The 21,788-nt window shown below is 36.7% G+C and overlaps 1 protein-coding gene across 2 annotated transcripts in view; it reads left to right on the forward strand.

The window, feature by feature from the left end:
- The window catches only part of SHISA9 (shisa family member 9), a 164,377-nt gene that overhangs the window by 5,189 nt on the left and 137,400 nt on the right, over positions 1 to 21,788 (forward strand). For both annotated transcript variants that reach the window (XM_071760696.1, XM_071760697.1), the window contains one exon: positions 3,526 to 3,653. In XM_071760696.1, the coding sequence (XP_071616797.1) occupies positions 3,526 to 3,653 (128 nt within the window). The remainder of the gene's footprint in view (positions 1 to 3,525; positions 3,654 to 21,788) is intronic.

Consider the following 21,788-nt stretch of genomic DNA (forward strand, 5'->3'; position numbering starts at 1 on the left):
GAAGCAGACCTATAAGCTCTGCTAGGTATATAAGGGCAGCATATTATTGCTGCTTAAGACTCCATCAATGGGACTTCCAGGCTTCATGAGTTATGCTTCTCCACCCTCTCTTGAAAATCAGTAGAAAAGGGGAAAAGCTTTACTTCTGTTTCAAGGAGGAGATTCTTTTGTAAATAAACCCACACCTTTGTCTTTTTTCCTAATCCTTGTGGAGAATTCACAAATAAGAACTGAAAGGACAATATTTACAATCATGCTTGTATGCTCCAGCTCCTGTTTTTTTAAGCAGTGATTCTGACAGTGTGTGAGCAGCCTTCCAGATATTGTGAACCATCTGAGCTTTTCTTTCTTCACAGAGTGCTGAGCTCACAAGTTACGTCTTTTGTTGACCATTCAAAAGGCATGTACCTGGGACCAAAAATAGTCTGACTTGCCAAAATCTTGAATCCTATGTGTGAAATTATCTCCCATATGGGTTTTGACCCAGTTTTGGAAGCAATATATGACAAGTGACCTTTCATGAAATAACCTGTGCTTCAACTTGTACCCATAAGGGAATTGCCTGGCTCCACATGCTTTCTAACACCTGAAAATAGTACTACATATCCAAAGAGAAAAAATCTTATGTGAGGAGAAATGCTGAAGTTTTGATACCTGGGTAGTTCTGGGCCATTAACTGCCATGTAGGCAACATTTCTCCACTTCTGTAATACTGCAACCAATATCAATACACAAGACCAAATAATATCACTATTTGGTTAGAAGGTCATCTTGTATTTTGCATTCCCTTAAAAAATCACTCATTGTAGCAAAGGTGTAGATAAAGACCCTCTATGTACATATAATTTTTCAGTAGGACTCACTCTTCACATTTGTATGATGACATTCAGGTGAGACAAATGCATGAAGGTACTATAACAGTTGGTTGACCATTGTAGAATTTTTCAAAGCTAGCCTCTATTCAAGGATTTTGTCATATACTGGGGTACAAACCTCCCTTTATCCATTTCATTATATGGGTAAATCTCTAGAAGAACAAAATGCAGGTACAACATTTCCTTTGCACTTCAGTGACACAACCTGCTACATATTTTTAACTCCTGCACAACAGTGGAAGATAAGGACAAGCTCTGCCTTATATGAGCTATTCTGTGGGGAGATTCTACAACTTTGGCTAACACAGTATAAACAAAGGTGCTGTGTCATTAGAAGTAGAACTTGATGGTTAATAGTTCCTATAGTCTTAATACAGTGGGAGTAGGACAGCTAATTTTTTGAAACCTCTTTGAAAAAAGCCACCCTAAAATGGTAGAAAGTGTAGTTGGCATTTTCACTGACAGGTAGTAGTTAATCTGCTATCATGGGGTGTTATTTACAGTCTGCAGTGAACAATATTTACCATCAGATTAAGAGCAATGAGGAAAGCATTTCTGGAAACCCATTTTCATAAAGTTAGGAAATAATAATCCATGTATTAAGACATCTCACAGTTTTAATTCCCACATGAAAGTTAGGAACTTTAATTTGCTTTTCTTCCCTTCCCGGAAATGTGTCCATCTGCCTCTGGAATTAAAATTAATATTGATGTCAATATTTTCTTTGTATGGAGATATATTTGCATAGATTAACTAGATATTAATGGTTTTCATCTCCACTTATTCTAGACTACGTTTTGCAATATAATGCTTTCCTTTTGCATAATGTTCTATATACCTTTGTGAGACATCTTTTATTGAATTTTTATTATTCTGTATGTAGGCCAGCTCTGCTACTTCTGCTGTATAAGCATTGCTTCAAATGGGAGCATTTGAATACTGATACTATTAATCATTTGGTTACTGTCTTCTGACCTCTGTATCAACAGAGTATCTGTAATATGTTCATCACAAATGTAACTAATATTTTAATAGCATAATGTTAGCCATAAACACAATGAAACAGCAGTATCGTTCAGCTATGTACCAAAGCAATGTTCCTGCAATCTGAAAACAAGATCCAGCTCAGGATTCCTCTCAGCCTGTAACTCAATGAAGCTACTTTATAATATTTAAAAGTACAGTGGATCTTGATCAAGAAATCATCATGTCACAGAATTACAGTGGAGGAGCTAGATGGCACTTGCCACGGCTTTCACCAGTGAATGTGCTTATTTCTATTTATTAGTTAATAAACTAGTTTATTTTGATGCAGTATCTAGGACACTGTATATAATTTATTGTAGAAATTTTATCTAAATTGTGCAGTGTCCCAAAAATACATCCTTAAAAAAAATAGCTCAAAGGGTCTAAAAATTAAAACTAGTAAAACCAAAAGAATGCAAATAATGGTCAGTGCTGCATTGACCCTAATAGAGAAGACTTCCACTGGGCTCTGAAGACACTGGTGACATACACCATAGCTTTCCTTTGCCTAAGGCAACAACTTCTGCAGGTGGGCCAATTATTTTGTATGGCACAATAGTTCAGCAGGCATATTTATGATATACCTAAGGGATAATCCTGCTCCTGCAGAAGTCAATGGTAAAAATCCATAGCCCAGAATCACAGACAAAGTTAGATGTTGCCATGCTGAGAGTTTCAGAGCCTGGATCTGAAAGTAACTCTGGATCCTCAGGACTAATACAGATGTGTGCTTATTGTATGCCTAAGAATGGATTTAGACTCAGCAGTCCACTCAGCAGTGACTCCTGTATTTTCCTTAGAAAACACACCAACACAGGATGAGTATGTCTTTCAGATAATGTTACTGCCTGCAGCTCTGCAGAAGTCCACAACCAGTATCAAGTTGGGCCTGGCCTAACTTAGGAATCCTTTTGCTTGCTTCCTCTGTGCTAGCATAAAGCTTTTATCATGTTTCTGAATTGGCTTCAAAGTCTCAAGGAGTGTTCCTGTGCAAGCTTTGCTCTGTCTTAAGACAGACTCTCATGGAAGCTAGAAAAGACTTTCTGATCTCCCCTTCTGGATGGGAAAAGCTTAAATCCCTGATCACAAAGAGTGCTATGCCTATGGATTTCTACATGAAAACCATGTCACCATTCAACTTTGGTGACATTTGAATGAAAATGGCCAAGACTATGGCATTCTGTGTACACATGTGAGAGAATTTACTTTAACAGGCCCTGCTGGTAATGTAGGTGTGAAGATAATGAGTTTGTGAAAGCCAGAGACAGGGGCTAGGTGCTGAGGTGTTCAGCATAACCAAGATGCCAGTGCTACTGAGCACATGCAATAGCAGAACTCAGTAAGTCTCAACAAACTTAAATTATGTTCCTATAAAGCCAAGATAGCTAAAGAACTTAATGTGTTTCTACGTATTACTACTAGCACACTGTCTAAAGCAACATAAAAAGAGCCTTAGGTACCAAGTCTCTCAGTGAAACTGATCCTGATTTGGCTGGAAGTGGAGTTGGTTTCTCCACCAGACTTCATGACAGACTGCATCTAAACTGAAAAAAAGCCTTGGAATATACTGCTAATGTCTTACAGATTTTGCAACAGGTTCATTATGATTTTTTTTGGTTTTCAGGGCTCTTGCTGATGTTATGCGACCTCAAGGTCCTTGTACAACAGATCATATGGAAAGAGATCTAAATATTGTAGTACACGTGCAACACTATGAAAACATGGAGACCAGACCTCCTCCAAATAATTTACGTAAGTTGCACTATAATTTTATCAATATCTGGAATGATGGAACTAAAATGAGCATTATGAAACAAATATTGCTGGATTGATAGTACAGGGGTTGTTGCAAATTAGTTATTGTGTTTCTTTTTAATTAGAAGTCTTGGTTGACTAAGACAAGTTTTGTGTTATTGTCACCTCGTACCTTCTGGTTTTGCTCAGCTCGTAAGCCTGTGCCTTATTCTATGTTTTGTTATACAAGAATACAAATAGCTAAGTTTACAGAAAGATTTAACAAGATGTTTCATATGGCTGTAACATCCAGTAGGAAAGTGGTCTCATTAGGCTGTTATATCATCTCCACTAGTAAATTAGTTACTTTCCTTGAGAGCACCAAGTTCTATATGGTTTTGGCTTTCTCATTTTTTTGTCTCTAGGGGAACGGTAAGAGGAAGATTATTATTTTAAGTTCAGTATTAATATTTTTATTCATTCTCTGCTATTACATATTTCTGGTATTGAAGGCAAGGAAAAAGTACACCTTGGAGCTCTAGAACATGGTGACATTTCATCATATGAAGTCCTAGGCTACTTATTTTTCAGTCTTGTTTTAGACCATAGTAGAAAACTTTCTCGTGCTCAGATATATTTTCCTTTTGTAATGAACGTTTCCACTTCACTTTGAATTTGCACAGATATTTTATACCTTCAAGATACACATATAAAAATATATATATGCATAAAAATTATAGATCTGTTTAAAAATTCAAGTTCAGTATATTTATAATAGAAAAAGGTATAATTTGGAAAGGTTTAGATTGTTAGGCAGTGGATGGCTTTATTCTGTGTTATAGGTCAATGTAGATGTGTGTAGATGTGCAAATATACTTTTAATGCACTGGTATTTGGATTTTGAAATTCTGAAAGTGTATGCACTAGTCTTTTCCTTATCTTCCTGGAACTACAGAAAGCATAAAATTTGCTTGTATTTGGACAAAGAATGAGTTTTATTTGGACTGAACCATGCACTTATTGTGGTATTTTACTAATCTCTCTTGGGAAAGGGTGTTAAAACAATGGGAGAAAGAGCAGATTCATATGCTACATGCACTCCTTATCCTTGTTTTGTGGCAGAGATTGTGATTTCTTATGTGCATGATTACAGAGTAATAGGAAAGAATTAAAGCTGTGACCTCTAATAAGGATACCACATAGAGTGATGTGTGACATCTAATCTGTCTGCACTGCTCTCCAGCAAAGTACTTCCACCTGGGCCTGTGCAGTTCTACACTGCAGAGGGGGAGGTGCTGCAGCATTACAGCTCTAATTCTAGAACAAACACTTCTGGAGGGGAACTTACACCTCTCTCCCAAAGGTGCTCTAGCCCCCTGGAGCTGAGCTGGTGAACTTCTGCTTTAAGGAACATAGGAATATGCACTATATCTCTCTTTACTCTGTGTATTAGCTCTTTGCTGATCTCTGATCCTTCCTGTGACTGTGTTTTCAGGAAAGATGCCAAATGGTAATGAAGTTAGGATACAACCTGATTTTCTCTCATATGTAAAATGTTTATTCAGTATTGCAGTTAATGGAGGAATCAGACATTAAAGGGATTCTTACTGCATTGTCTGTATCCAGATTTTTGTAATCATCACACTAAGATATTTTGCTTAAAATTGTCTGTATACTAAAATCTATCACATAACACAGCAGGTCTTTAAACTTGTTTCTTGGATTTGAATTCAGATTTAAGCCTTGCTTCTATAAACTCTTGCATTTAAATGCAACTCAGAGGTATGCATGAAGAAAAAAATAATGCATTCAGTAGCACCATAGGATCCTGGCTTATGATGACCCCAGATGTCCATAGCACCTCTGTCTCAGAATTTGTCCATCTGGCACAGATAGGATAATTATCTGTGAAACAACTCTTGCACCACTGCAGTTTACAACGCAGAAGCACTACTGCTGCTGAGGAGTTAGCTGGAATGCACTGGGTCATAAACAGCCTGCTCAGAAGCAAGCAGCTATGATGGCATTTGTTTGAGTCTTTAATCAACTTTATGGATTAAGTCAATCATTTTAGATTGTTCAATGCAGATCTTTACGTTGTGAAATTACTCAAGGCATTCTGTGACCAGCATTGCATACATTTACTTCATAGCAAGTAGATCATTATTCTATATTTGTTGCCATTATATTGTGACAAAAACTCACCTTAAAAATTACTAAATAACTAGAGTTAGCCAGAATATCAGAAATTATTAAAGTCTGTTGAGAGCATGTGCATTTATGGTGTGGAAAAATCTGTATAAAGAAAAATTATTAAGACAAGTGCAGTAGATTTGCAATTTGAAATTTTATAGTTGAGTTCTGAAACACTACAAGAGTGAATATTACTTGCAGAAACTTTGGTCGTGCAGCATTACCTGCTGTATGTGCTGGAAAACTGGCAGGCTTTTTTGGTTATTTTTTACATGCACATAAACCAGAGCGAATTACAGCTTTTGTAAAAATTCTATTCTACATCTTTACTTATGTAGAGAAAATGTAATGGTACAAAATTATAGCATAGGATGCTTTGGTATATATGTTTTAGGTTTTCTAAGTTACCACTTCTATCTACTAGCTATCCCAAAATGTCACTTAAAAATATGAGACTGATGGACATTTCACATTGATCCATAGATATGAAGAGAGCAGGAGGAATTTCTTAGGCATTAGGTATGGTTTCTATATTGTGTCTTTCAGAATACTAAAGACAAGCTACTGAAGGCCAAACATTATTAAAAATATTGTAATCTGACCGTTCAATTGCTCTTTCTGCCTTCTTAAAAACATTTTGCTGATGCTGCCAACCTGTTCTGAAAACACTCTATGAAGGGAAGCTCTGACAAAATGACAAACTTTGTATGATTTCTGACATGGAATATTAGTTGTTTTTTTGTTTGTTTCTGGACTGTTTGTCACCAGAGAACAAATATTTTCTAAGTTGCCTGCAGCTAGCACAGCTATTTGCCAAAACTAGCACTTTAGTGGAAGGCTAAAAGTAGTTATCTCTTTTCAGCATATCTTGCAGTTTACTCAGTTTCTTGTGTCTTTTTTTCTGATATTCAGAAAAGAACAGCCATATTAAAGGTTCTGGAAAGACAGGTTTTTTTCTTTAATGCTTTTTTTTTTTTTTTTCTAGATGCTTTTCAGTAAAAGCTATTTTGTCCTTAATTATTGTTAGTTTCCATGATTTTTCTTCTGGTACTCTGTTTTACTTAAGATTACTTTTCTATTATTTCCCTTCATTCGTACACATCAGAATGTGGTTGTACTTTGTAAACAAGCAGTAGGTATCTACCAGGAGTCATACCATTCTGGCTTTCTACAATGCAATGTTAAATAAATATTATAAAAAAAAGAGAGGACATTTAAAATTTATATTAAAAAAATAAAACCAAAAGTAGACCTTTGCAGAATTTGTTTTGTTAATCTATGACTTACATGGATCTAAAGACAGCAGCAACATTGCAGATTTTTTGTGTTGTTTTTTTTTCTTTCTCTCTTTCTAATTATTATGTTAGAAGTAAGCAATTAATTTAACTTGTTGGGATTATAATACTGGTGCAGTGGGTGTTAGGAGCTTTTGTACCTACATGCTCATTCTGAAATGTGATTACTGCTATTATTTCTAATTCATAATCAATCACAGCTGACTGAAACAAATACTTAAGTTAGTGCTATCCACAGTCACTTTTCCTCATGATCAGCACAAGGTCTGTTACTATTTCCTCAATAACAACTAGTCTTGCACTAGTATATTTAAAGCATGTATGCGGAGTCCCAAGGTAAAGGTGACTTCAAAGGGAAGCCAGTTCTAGATTATGGAGGTTTTAAGATGGAAAATGCTAGATTTTACTAAGTTTGACATGTATGTATTATTTCTTCATTTTAAATTTAACATTAAAAAAGTAAATTGGAAGCACAGCACTGAGAGAAGTGTTGCACTGTACTAAATGGCCAGTTTTAATACTGGCCAAGGATTTGCAGCACATGCGATTAAAATTATTTTTTATCTTCTAAATATATGCATGAGAATAATGTGTTTGCTGCTGCATTTCATTGTCAGTTGTCCTGGATACTTGCTGATTACAAATTCTTATGCTTAAAACAATGCTAAGACATTTCTGTAACTGGTGCCTTATGGAAACTTAACTTTTTCTACTTCTTTGATTTGCACTGAGACAGTAAACATTTAAAAGGAGGGTATTTTTTAAAGTTTTTGCATATTAGAATAAGCTTTCTATATTTCTTTTTTCTGTGCTTTTCCCCATTTCTGTCAATAGAAGCTCAGTCTCTGTTTTCCAGTGAGAGAAATTGTCACTAGCTTGACACTGTGAAAATACAATTGGAATCTGCAGGATTTTTTTGGTAGTATCTTTCATCCCTAGTGGATATACTTTTTGTTGTTGTTGTTTATGAATACAGCATTCCTTGGCAAGTTATTTTTGCATTTAACATTCATAAACATGTTTATATCAAATTATTCACTGCATCTCATTGCTTCAGCATAATTTAATAAATGCAGAGCTGTTGAAGTATATGAAACACTATTAACTAATTTAGTCACACAGTAACTGTTGGCCAATGACTTGTATAATAGTGAAGAAGGAGTCAGCGAGAATGTGCAGGTCTTGCCCATTACAAGATGCTTCTGGAGGCATGGGCCTTCAAACTGTACTCAAAACCTTGTTCAGACAGAGGGTTGCAAAATCCAAAGGACTGAGCAAATAACTCTGTGTTTGTCCTCATTGGTATCTAGGTTACTTGATTACAGTAAAATGCTTTTTTTAGGCCTGGCTGTAGGCATGGGTCTGGCCCAGAGGAATTGAACTCTGTTCTTCATAAACTTTAATTGGCTGCTTGCCTCCACACTTAGGAAGACAAAGTACAGTCAGAAAGCTGAGCTGTATGAACAGGGCTCCAGTCTTGTTTTATGAGTGAAAAGATGGACAACAGTAGGAAGTATTCAGCAAAGAAAAAGATAGTTTTAGCACAGTAACAGACGGAGAAGTGAAGAGGTACTGCTCCTGCACATTGGCCACAACAACCCCATGCAGCATTACAGGCTGGGCACAGAGTGGCTGAGAGCAGCCGGGCAGAAAGGGACCTGTGAGTATGGGTTGACAGGAAGCTGAACATGAGCCAACAGTGTGCCCAGGTGGCCAAGAAGGCCAATGGCATCCTGGCCTGGATCAGGAACATTGTGGCCAGCAGGCCCAAGGAAGTGATTTTTCCCCTGTACTCAGCGCTGGTGAGGCCACACCTTGTCCTGTGTCCAGTTCTGGGCCCCTCAGTTCAGGAAGGAGATTGAGGTGCTGGAGCAGGTCCAGAGAAGAGCAAGGAGGCTGTGAAGGGATCCAGCACAAGTCCTGTGAGGAAGGGCTGAGGGAGCTGGGGGTGTTCAGTCTGGAGAAGAGGAGGCTCAGGGGAGACCTCATCACTCTCCACAACTCCCTGAAAGGAGGTTGGAGCTGCAGGGGGGTCAGGCTCTTCTCCCAAGTAGCTACCAGTAAGACAAGAGGGCATGGACTTAAGCTCTGTCAGGGGAGATTTAGGTTGGATATTGGGAAGAAATTCTTTACAGAGAGGGTGATCAGGCATTAGAACAGGCTGCCCAGGGAGGCGGTGGATTCTTTGTCCCTGGTTTTTTTAAGAAGAGACCGAATGTGGCAGTCTGGTAACCAGGGTGGTAGTGGATTAAGGGTTGGACTGGATGATCTCAGAGGTCCTTTCCAACCTGGCTGATTCTGTGATTCAATGATATAACCATTTCCATTAGGACTGAACAATTGAGTTTTTGCTCTGTCTTTCTTCATTTGTTGTACAATAAGCACAATTAGATTAGATTACTGCCTTGCATCCTATAATTTACTAATCAGCATTTAGTTCAGATAAATTTGACATATCTTAAGGAAAATATTGATCAATGTAAAATGTGTTTGGGAGAAATACAGTTAGCCACTGACATTATCCTTTAGTGGCAACAATTAACATTATGGCAATAAAAAATATTCAGAACATTTTTTTAAATTTCTAGTAAAAAGGCTGAATGACTATTTAATAAAATAAAAAATTATTGTCATAACAGAAGAGAGCATTGCAATACTAGACTATTACATAGGCAGCTTTGAGTCACAAAATGTCAGACTTGAAAAGCACACATAAAGGATGAGAGTCATTTTGCTGTTGATGGGATACAGATTCAAGTACTTTGAAATGTTGTCCATTAGTACAAGGGATGTGTTTACCATCTACAAGATGAAAAGTTCACTATCTAAATGTGGTTTGGCTTTGGAAAAGAGTTATGTGAGTCGTGTGATGCTGCTTTTTCTTTCATGCCATCAGCATAATTTTTTAATAAGGGTTTAGTTCCACAGGTATTTGTTGGTAGATATTGATATGTCCTGTCATCAAATACACCCCTGAAACCAAAGGCAATGCTTAGAAAAATAAGCATATTCTACTTTTTTGGCACTTTTGCAATCTAGTTTTTCTTACTAAAATTTATTAATGAGGTGCTATTCCTATGCTATACTACTCCATCTGGAATCCAAAATTGTGTTTCATCTTTGGACAGACATGCTGGGATTCTTGATGTCAAAAACTGGTATAGGAAAGAATGCTAAACTAATAGAAATCATGTTTTGAAGAAAACCAAAACCAGCAACACAACCTTTTTATGACGGAGATCCCCCTCCCCTTTTTTTTTTTTTTTAATATATGGCTCCACTCACCTCACAAAAATGCAAACAAAAGAAGTACCTTTTGCTTTCAGTGTTGGTTTGCCAATGCCATCACACAAACTAGTCTTGCCTCTTCCATGCCAAAACAATCTTTTTTTAACTTTTGACTTACAGCTCTCTAAATCCATTGACTCTCACCCTAATATTTTGTCTCAAAAATCACAGATTTGTAAAACAAATGATAGAAACATAAATTCATTAGTACTGTGATTTCTGTCCATGCATTCAGAGGCAAGCATTAGCTATTTCCAACTGATATAACCACAGCTAAACATCTATGTTCTTTATCACATTGGATGTGTGAAACTTTGATTTTAGATGTTAAAATTCTCTTATCAGAAATATAACATTCTGTAAAATTATTTCCCTCTTCATTTTTTAATGTCACACCAGTTTTGCCAAGCAGAATCAATACAGTGGATACAAAATAAAGTAGAAGAGGTTGGCTGCATACATTAAAAAGCTTATGAATACATATCCCACTACTACCAGGCAATTTTGATAGCCTATGCAGTGAGAGATATTCTCACAAATTTCAATCTACATTTTCAAACACAAATGAGTTTCCATACCTTTGTATTACATCTTCTGCTTTATATTATAACTTTCTTTGAAATGTACACATTGGCTCTGACTGCAGCACATTTGATATATAGCTGCTTATGCACACACACCAGCATGCACAAAAGAGCACGTGGGTGATGAAATTTGGACATTAATGGAGTTAACAATTTGCTTAGCTGGATGTGTCCACAGTAGACTAAGTGTCTGAAACACAGGTCTATTTTTTACCCTGAAAAGTTTTTTCTTACAGTGTTAGTTTGCTTTTTACACTTAACAGCACTAGCCAGAAAACAAAACCCAGCCTTTCCCAGGTAGACAGTTCCAGGGCTAGTCTGACCATTCCTTACAACTTTTGAACTACTTTATTGTTTTCTCTTAACATACTCTCCATGCAACAAACTGTGATTCCTGCCTCTTCTGCTGCGTGTAAGAAGCTGGTCCTTTGGGACCACAAATATTCTTTGATGATGGTAGTTTTTGTTGTTTTAGAAAGTCTGTGGTCAGCCACTCTGTACAACTTATGAAAGAATACCATAACATAGGAAAGTATGGCAAATGTCTACTAGCATTTCATCTTATCAACAAGGCACTGAAAGTTAATTGCTTTCAGGCACCAAATACAAAACAGTAGTGGATGCAGTTCAGAGGTGGGGGTATGCACAGTCTGTGAGCCTTGCAACAAAAGTAGGATTTTGACAGTGCTTACAGGAGTAGCTAGTTTAAGCCAATTAGATGAAACTCTGGTTTGTCAAAAGTCACAGTCAAGCATTCACCATCTTTAAATCCTCAAGGATTTTATCCAGGGGCACCATGACTTACTTAGGACCTAATATGTCTCTTTATTGAGGGGAATTATGTTTTTTTATTAATCTTGAATAAGGAGAGAGATATAGGAATATGCAGCAAGTTTATCTTATGGCTTAAAAAATAAATTATACATCACTGAGAACTCAGTATTGGAGAAGGAGAAATGCATGTTCATTGCCAAGAATAATAAAAGTCAGTCAGGGGAATGCAGTGAACACTCCCAAATTATTTACCAAACTAAACCTTCCTGAGAAGTGTTTCGAGAAACCAGGACACTAGAAGCTGTTTCCAGCTAGATGGTTTTTTGTCCATTTTTGTTTAGATTTAGGGAAAGTTTGGGAGTCTGCAAGTGAGGAAAATGTCTGTGCTGTTGGCATGGAAGAGACAGGGAACCTTTCCTGCTCTTCTCCCATGCTCCTCTCCTTTGGTAGCACAGCTGCTGTGGTTGAACAACTGTTGTCATCCCAGTATGCAGAAAGGGTTCTTGGAGGGTTTGTATGGCTACTGAATACTCAACTGCCAAACCATGGCACAAAATAGAATTGCAGGTGGCAGCTTTTACTTACATAAATGGTCTAAAATTTCTCCAGAACCTTACGTGAGTAGAGAACTGAGCACAATGGAGATTTTTTGACTAAGGCCCTTCCAGGACAGAGGGATCCAAGTCAGCATGTTTGCAAAGCTGGTCAAGAACAGGCTGACTGGTTTGCTAGTCTGGCCAGGTGGGTCTGGGCTATGTAAAAAAATATGCCTGTATCATTTGGAAGCAAATTAACAGATGAATTCTTGAGCATCCCTGTATTGAAAAGAATGAGGCCTACTGTCAGTATTTTAAAAGAGCTTCCAAAAAGGAAAAGTAAGGCTTTTGGCATCATTCTCATCTGGGAGTTAAACTAAGGAAGCTGATGGTGTTTTTTTCCTCTTTCTTTTATATATCTCAGGGCCTGAAGGAGTTTCTGTGCAACATATTCTCAGCAATTCCTGCTGGAGGCTGGGCTAAGATTCAGGATTATGATTTTTTTTTTCTAAAAGCTTTACTCTATCTCATCAAATGACTCTAGTTTGAAGAACATACTTTCAATTATGAGAATGGATTAGACTATTTATAATTTTTTCCAGAACTTGAAGGTTGGAGAATTACATTGCTCCTACAGGAATCCAGATTCTTTTTAAATTTTCAAGTTAGTTTCTGAACAGCCAGCAGCACAGTGAGGACTTTCCTTACCCTTTGTAAAAACAAACCTAACTACTATTTTGGTTAGAACAGTTTCAAGTTTCTAGACATAAGGGCTTTACTTGGTTAAATGAACTCACAGGATGATTTTTTTAAGCAAAATCATTTACATTTATGATTATTTCTTTCCCATAATTTAACACTTTATTTTTCTTTGGTTCTTGATTCATTCCTTCCACTCAAAAGATCAGTGAAAAGGAATGGTTTATCTCAGAAATAATTTGGCCCACCAAAGATTTTCAAGAAATCATTGAAAATCAGAAAAAGTATGCACTCTGTGGGATAAGACACTTGCATGAGGTTTTTGCACAGACATTTAACTAGAATAAGGATCTCTAAGAGTTACAATGAATGAAATTCAGTTATAGCAGGCATCTCCTTATTCTGTGGTATGTGTCTGGGGTTCATCTTGTGTCTGCAAATTCCTTAATGAAAGCCAGTAAACTAAAATTTTACCTTGGGAGCCAAGCATACTATTCCTTATCTGGGCAAAGGTATGACTGTGATGATGAAGAGGCCAGGGATTAAGCCTGAATAAAAATGCCTGTAGCAATAGCAGTAACAATTACCAGAAACTTAAGAGTTAATGTTAAGAGTAAAATTATTTATGCTTCTTTGATGATTTCTGAATTTTAACAGGTATATTTTAAAGAATAAGTATACAATTTATATTATTAGAGTAACTCTTTCTCTGAGTTGTCAACTATATCAGTATTTCCCTGCACCCATCTAAAAATTACCTAACTCAATAATTATTTTTTCAGCTGTGATCCTGCCTCTCTTCAAATAACTACATGCAAATTGATTAGTTTTATTTCCTCTCAGAGTGAGCAAATAGAGAAAAAGCCACCTATGCTGCAGGACTCTTTTCAAGCACATAAAATTGACACACTGTATAATATGACCTTGTATTTTCATAATCTAGCATTTTGAAGCCATTAACATTTACTTTTACTTGTGGAAATCTGGTTCAAAATATTCATTTGCAAGCTACATTTTATTTCCTCAGTGACACCATTTTCACCATTTCTACAAATACAGAAACACAGATAAAGAGGTCTCTGGAACCATAGACATGAATCTAGAGTTATGCTGCAAACTATCTGAATCACCTATCTGCTCTATGGATAGGAAAGATTGTAAGATTTTATAAGCATCAAAATAACCAAGACATTTTTTTAGAAAAGAAGAAAAGTGGTCAATGAACATTTGGTCTCTCTGACTTAGTGCTTTACTCTGCTGAATCTGTCCACTGGAATAATGCGTGTGTTCCCTCTTCCTCTTTTCCTTCTCTCCTTTCTGCTCATAAGAAAGAGAAAGAATTGTGTCTCTTTACTACAATCCCTCTACATCTCTGTGACCCATATGTTGTACCTCAGCTTCCTCTTGTGTTTCTTGATTTTGTCTGGACAAATCGTCATAATTTCTGGATTTTTTCTGAGTTATCCATCTGGTGCACATGAAGTGACCGATGAACATACAGAACAAACCAAAAAACCCAAATACAGTTTGTACTTCAGTCTTCTGTCTCCATGCAGCTGTTTGTTTTCCTAACAGCTGTAGAAACATCTATTCCTTAAGAACTTGATTACACTAGAAGGGGCAAATGGGTTTAAAAATTACTAGAGGGAGTAACAGAGAGCTAGACAAAAAAATTACAGTAGCTTTTTTCTCTTTTAAGAACAATAAATCTGAAGTTATTTAGTGAATCCAATAAAATGCTACAGGGCATTGTTACCACGAAATTTAGATCCATAAATCAAGTAAGTATTGAGATGCTGCTTTGAGCATCTCTAATCACCAAATAGAGAGATCTAGTCATCAAAGGCTGAAAATGGAAGGGAAACAAGAAAATAAAGATTAAGAATAATAAAGAACAAGAATAATCTAGGCACATCCCCATGAATCAAAGAAGTGTCCTATCAGTATGGTGTCTGGTTTGTACTGTTTAAATTAATTGTATAGGAAAGTCTGTAGGAAGTCAGGATATTTGAGAAGATCAGATCATAAAGAAAAATATGAATTTAAAACTTGGCAGATGATTTATTAATTTAAAAATATTATTTCTACTTTACATGATATGAAGTGTATGCTAGATGCTTCCAACTGGAAAATCGACACACTAGTTAAAGCAGTTTAAAAGCTGCATTAATCTGTCTCTGTGATTTGGGAAAGAAGATATTGCACAGCTGAGGCTAACTAACAGATTACAAAGAGAGAAATTTTAAGACCATTATTTCCCTGTGTAAAACATCTATATGTTTAAATGGGATGGATTTCCTCATATATCTGTAGCCTATATAGAGTTTAAGATGAAAGCACCCTGGAAGTTGGTGAACATGACTTAGTAACTTTAATTCCCTTCTCATGTCACTACTGACAAGTCTTTTCAGATGTGAAGGAATTAACAGAAGAGAAATAATTTTATCTTAATTCTCATCCCAGTAAATTAAACCTAGGACATATGCATGTCATAATCCAACATCACAGGCATGACTGAATCCTGGCAGTCACTACATCATAATCAATACTGCCATGGGAAGAAATCTTTTGGAATATTCTCATAGTAACTTGCATCCACAGATTCCACTAAATATGACCTGTGAGAGATAATTGCAAGTGGTACACAGACTGCTTTCCCTGTCTTGTGGATTTCATATCAGTGACAGCTCCTAACTGTCATTCTCACCACCTTCTCTCTGGTGAAGACATGGAATGCTTTTTACATTGTACACAGGTCTAAAACAGGCACATGCTTCCTCTTGCATCAGAACAGTTACTGACAGCCCCACTGTATATAAGTGGTGAGGCCTTAGAGCTGGAGCTACATCCATATTAAGCACACCTGAGCTTTTTCCCATCTGACTGCATGCAAGCTGAGTGTCTCAGAGCATCTGATTATCTTTGTGCTTCATATTGTAGAAAGGTGTTGCTGTGGTCCAGCCATTCAACATTCTCATATTTGTGGTTAGATTCCTACAACTGGAAAGCATAGATTGCTGCTGCCACAGCTGTCTGAAGCTGTAGCCACTGCTATCACTACCAGTCAGAGCAAACCGGGTTTGGCAAACTACAGTATGGAATATAAGCAAGCCTGGCAGATCCAATTGATGAATGAGGATCAGCATAACCTTAAGATAAAGAAATGCCAGATCAAAAGATAATGCTCAGAGCTGATGTACTGAATGCATGGGGAGAGAGAATCTGTAAAAGGAAGATTACAACGAAGAGCCTCACTTCACAAGAAAGATGTCAGGAAGCACAGAGAGAGAGTGGGTTTGATTTGAAATGCTCCACAGATTCTTGTTTCAAAAAGGATTCAAAATTTTAGAACTAGGTAGTGTGTAACAGCTGAAGCTTCCTATGTAGCCCACTGAACTTTCAGAAGAGAGAGCTGTGTCTGCAGAACAGCCTTGCCACCAGGGGTAAATTTAGCTGGACTGACCATTTGGCACTGTATCAACTTAACTCATTTGGTAGATGTCTGGCTGATACCCATATTACATTATACAGATAAATAATATCAGAAGGAGAGAAAGCAACAATGAAACTGAAAACCAAACTGATTTTACAGCAACAGTAATAATTTCTTAGTGATTTAGCCAGGTGTGACTCAAAAGTAGGCCAGGCAAAGTCTCATTCTCCACACCCCCAGGAGTATCTATCAGTTGACACCATTGTTTCTGAGCTCAGTCTCCCTCTCCCTATCACTTGATCTCTTTCTTCCCATGAAAGCTTTTCTTGCCTTCATTTTTGTGATTCTGTTTTTCTGTGCCTGACAGTTGTAATGAAGATATGCCACAGATAGTGACAAGGCAAGTATTCTAAAACAATTCTGCTGGAGGAGATGAAATGCAATAGCTAATGCTTGACGTCCCTTACCCTAAATGAACATATCACCAATATGTAAATGTATGTCATGTTCTGTAACTTAGAGGAAAAAAAGTGTTTCTTTAAAGGTCATAATTAATTAATAAATTAATGAGCATATTTACAGATGCATGGAAGAAAACAGCTCACTGTAAAAGTGTCATTGCACCATAAGGATCCATAAAAGTCATTCGAGAAAAGACAGTATATGTTGGTCTCAGTTTCAACTCTAGCTCGAAATGTGTTACAGATTTTAAAAGCTTCAAGTTGTGCTACTGGGCTCAGAATATAAAATGTGGTGTTTTTTTTTTTTTTTAAACAAGTAATAGTTTTTTTGTATGTACTTTAACATTTTTATCACTACAAGGTACTGCAATTCTATATATGCTATAATGGAATATGGCATTCCTCTTCTCTCCCCATATTTAGGCAATTTATGCTCAAAGTAAGTGTAAGATGCCATGGTATACATAGCACCATACATTAATTTATATAACCCCCACATGTGCTGTGTAATATGTAACATGTAACATGTATGGCACATTATATTCTCAGTTCAGTTTTGACATTGGATCTAAGGGATAAATGGAAAGCAACATAAAGCATTTTTTCCTCACCTGTGTAAGAAATCCTCACTTTGCCTCACTTTTAAGTAGTAGCAGGTAAAGAACCTGTTTGTTATTTTTGAATTCACCTTTATGTGAATATAAAACCAAAAAGTGCTTTCTGAGAAATGCAATTTCTAATATTACTGGTAGTTCCTCTTACAAGATTCCCTGAACTAATTCATTGCACATTGTGAAGCAAGTAAATGTGTTTTATCAGCAGCAGTGTGATCTTTTAACCCATTATTAACAGTACTTCATAATTACAGTATAGGCACAGAAAAGTAAAAAAATTCGTGGCTTCAGACCTTAGGAATTAGTGCAAAATAATGTGAAAGTTACAATAGCACACAGATCCTGCTACAAAACCAGGGCAAGTCAGGTATTGTCTTTCACTGTCTTTCAGTGTCTTTGAATTCCATCCAATGTGCTTTCAGTAAATACGCTTGAGATGCAACAGGATAATTTGTCTTAGCATAATACCATAACCACTTCAGAAATACAATAAACACCATCATTGTTTACATAATCAAGATATTCCCATCTCATAATCCAAGGATGCTTATAACAATCTGTTGTACTACTTACATTAACATTATTATCTACCCTGGGTACACCAAGATGTAATTTAAAACAGAAACAACAGAGGACTGGGGATAAGGAAATGCTGATCAAACCCTTACTGATTTCTAGAGGTCACACACATCCTGGCAGTCTGCCAGGGTGAGAGTTGCTGACTATGAACACTTTTCAGTCTCCCTGCAACTCCAGGTTAGCACAGTTATTAAAACTAACATTTTGAAAAAATTAAGAAATGGTACTAATGAGGAGCTCATTTTGAGGGGATAATGGGAGAACTCGAAGTTTTCTAATATCTATAATGCTTCAAATGAGAGTATTAAAATATAAAAATATATAGATTTACTATCCAGGCTAACTTATTAAATTCTATGGAATTCACTAAAAAAACCCCTACCTTATTTAGCAATAGTTCAAAAATCCAATATGAAAACTGAGTATATGAAAACACTCCTATTGAAGTGAATGTAGGCATGGACAAAACCATACTGTCATTAAAAAAAACCACACCAAAAAAAGCCTTAAGAGACTGGATGGTGATTGCATACAATATGCAGTTTATCACATCTGGATTCCCCATTTAAATACAGTTGTGGTGAGTTTAACAGTGCCCAGTTTGTATTCTCACAACCTAAACTATCTGCCACTATATGTCTAATCCTTTGAGCATTAAGTATGCTGGAAAATGATGAGTTTGCCAGTTTCTTAATAGTGTCAGTAACCTGTTCTCTTAAGCAGCCAGACCTGCTAAAAACAGAGTTGTGAGTGTGTATTAGCAAATATTTAACTTATGAACACATCTGCTCTTAAGGAAGAAAAATTAAGGTCTTTTAAAGAGAATCATGTTAGCTTTATTGATTGACCGAATTTGGGGTGGAATCGTTACTTGGAGGACTAATTCTGTGATGAGTAATTGGGCTGTCTGGTCAGGGGGAGTACCTCTGCCTTCTCTGCTCTTTTACTGTTGTTACAACCTGCTCTGGGCTAAAGCAGGCTCTGTGGTTTCCTTGTTGTGGGAGAAAAAGCCAGGAAAAGCAAAGGGGCAAAACTGTGATTCACAAGCAATGTGCTCACATTGGCCAAACTCCATCTCTGGCCACCTTTTGGTTGCATGAACTCTGTGGATTAATAGTTTTAAAGAAGAAATGGGTTCTATTAGATCTATGAACTGGAACCTCCTATATAATAGAATTCCTGTACTGTACCCAGAAGCTCCAGTAATAAGCATGAAAGCTGTAAAGCCAAATGGCTGTTATTCCTCTGTACTATGGGTTGTATTTTAGGGACAAATATTTTTTTTAAATTATAAATGCATGTTTAATTTTTTCTTTACTTACTTTGGTATCATATACTAATACAATCTAGAAGTGTAAAATATGCTTATAATCCTAAGAGTTCTGTTAAACCTCAGCTGATAGTATGAAAAAGAAGAATACTAATGGAAACAGCAAATACCCAAGATTTTGCTTTCATGTAAATGCAATTAGAGATTTTCCCTTAAGCTAATAGGATAAGTAACTCTATGAGGAAATCCACAGACACTGCCAATGTGCATGAGGGAGGGAGCAGTGTTTGCTTGGTGTTCAATGGTCCATGTGTAATAAGCTGGCAGTTCCAGCTAGTTCCTACTGGACAAATGTCTCCATCAGAAATTCCTGTTTCTCCCCTCCCCCAGCTGCACATTTAGAAGTTTGAGCAGTGAAGCCAAAGGCTGAATTTAGAGAGACAGAGCTATATTTTCAAAGCTATTTGGTATTTCATTCTATAGACTGAGATACACACCCCAACAAATTCCTGTTGTATATATGGTAGTGAGATTCAGGACATCAGTTAATTTCCCAAATACCTGTGTATGACTGATCAATTCACATGCCCTTTGTGACAGCATTTCCAACCCAATAGAAGTAGATTAATGCTTTGTCTCTTGAGAGTAAAAAAATGTTTTAAGAGTTTTCAGTAGCTAGTCTGATTCCTGGATGATAGACTTGTACAAAATGATGCAAAGGATGGATCACAGCTCTAGTGAGTTTTTCTAAAAGGTGTTGAAATGATTCCTTAATACTGGGAGCATACAGTAACTGTATGCTACTGTTATGTAGCATATACATAACACAAATGAGTAGCAAATATGTGATAGTTTTATATAGCACAATTACTGTTGGCATTAATTTGGAGTGGTTTATTTTTTGATTTTGCCTGAGCAAACAATACAGTTGAAAAAAAATGTTGACATAACCTCTGCAGCAAACCACAGGTCCATATAGCTCCCACAACTCTATGTACAACTGGGAGGAAACTGTCAGGATCCAGGCTATTTTAGCCCAAGACATGGGCCATTTTTTTTCATAATGCCATATACAAACTATGGAAAAGATTGTCAGGTCCATTCCTGCTCAGTTAGGCTACTGATCTAACCCAGAATTCATACTTTTTTGCCCTCAATACTTGCAGTTTTGAAACATTTAGCATATTTGGAATGAGTACCATTTTTATCATACATCTTCTTATTTCTACAAATGGTCCCTACTCTTTGAAATGGGTTTTTTTAATTTGTGGGCAATATCTTGCTAACATAACCGACTACCAATTTCCTATATAATTCCATAAACCTTAACCTCATTCTGTGCAATCTCTATCATTGTTTAGATGCATAGTGACTTGTCAGTTGCATCCCATGAATCTTTTACAACAACAGCAACTTCAATTAAACTATACCACTTGGCTTCACCATAGTTCCCCCCAAATATCTCTGCTATCAACGTTTCTCAGAGTGGCAATTCCCCTGAGCTTTCCAGAATTTATAGGTCACAGGTAAAACAGCATGTTCTCTGCAAATGTTAATGAGTTTACAAACTGCTGAGTATTATAATGATAAATTTGATCATATTTCTCTACTGACTTTACATAGGCTTGGCACTGCAATATTTTTAGCCTATATCTGTTCTCAAATGGCCCAATCCAAAACTCATTGAAATCAAAGAAAAGAGGTGTATTAAGACCAGCAGCATTTTATCAAGCCTGAGACATTCAGTGCTGTGAAACATTATCTGTGCACTTTTCTTATATGCAACTGACATTTCCTTGCACCACTGCATGTTTCTGAATTTAATTTTCTTTTGAGCTTTCTGCCTGATCAGGGAATCTCTTGAAGTTCAAGCAGTCAAGGCAGCTGTCTGGAGTCAGATAATTTCCAGCTTCCTAATAGTAAAGGAAACTAATATAATATCTACTTTGTGCCCCATCACTGTCATAACTCACATGGTATTGTGAAGGGTTTTCAGAGAGTAGGGCAGATTGCAAGCAGCAGTGATTCCTAAAGGCCTGACCCTGGTCAGTTCCCTGCTTCTGCAGTGGGTTTCCTCTCACACTTTTACAGATATTTTCACCAACCTTCTTGGGGACAGTTCACTTTACAAAGTAATTGCTCTATCTTGTAACCATTTCCTTATGTACCTGCAGGGGTATATTGCAGACTGAACACGAGAGAAAGCTTAGTGTCTCTGCTGATACTGGTACGAAAAGAGAGCTGCAGCCTGACATCTCTGGGTGCTTTAATATACTTACAGTTAGAAAGGTGACCTTTGTTTAGAATTTTTTTTTTATTTCAGAAGGGTGCAGGGTTTTTTTGTAATAGTGATGGCTTTAATAATAGCATTTGAAGTACTGCTAAGCAGACCTAGCACTTCTTTTAGGAGGAAAGGAAACTGTTTAC

This window comes from Heliangelus exortis, chromosome 17 (assembly GCF_036169615.1).
Source record: "Heliangelus exortis chromosome 17, bHelExo1.hap1, whole genome shotgun sequence".
Lineage (NCBI taxonomy): Eukaryota > Metazoa > Chordata > Aves > Apodiformes > Trochilidae > Heliangelus > Heliangelus exortis.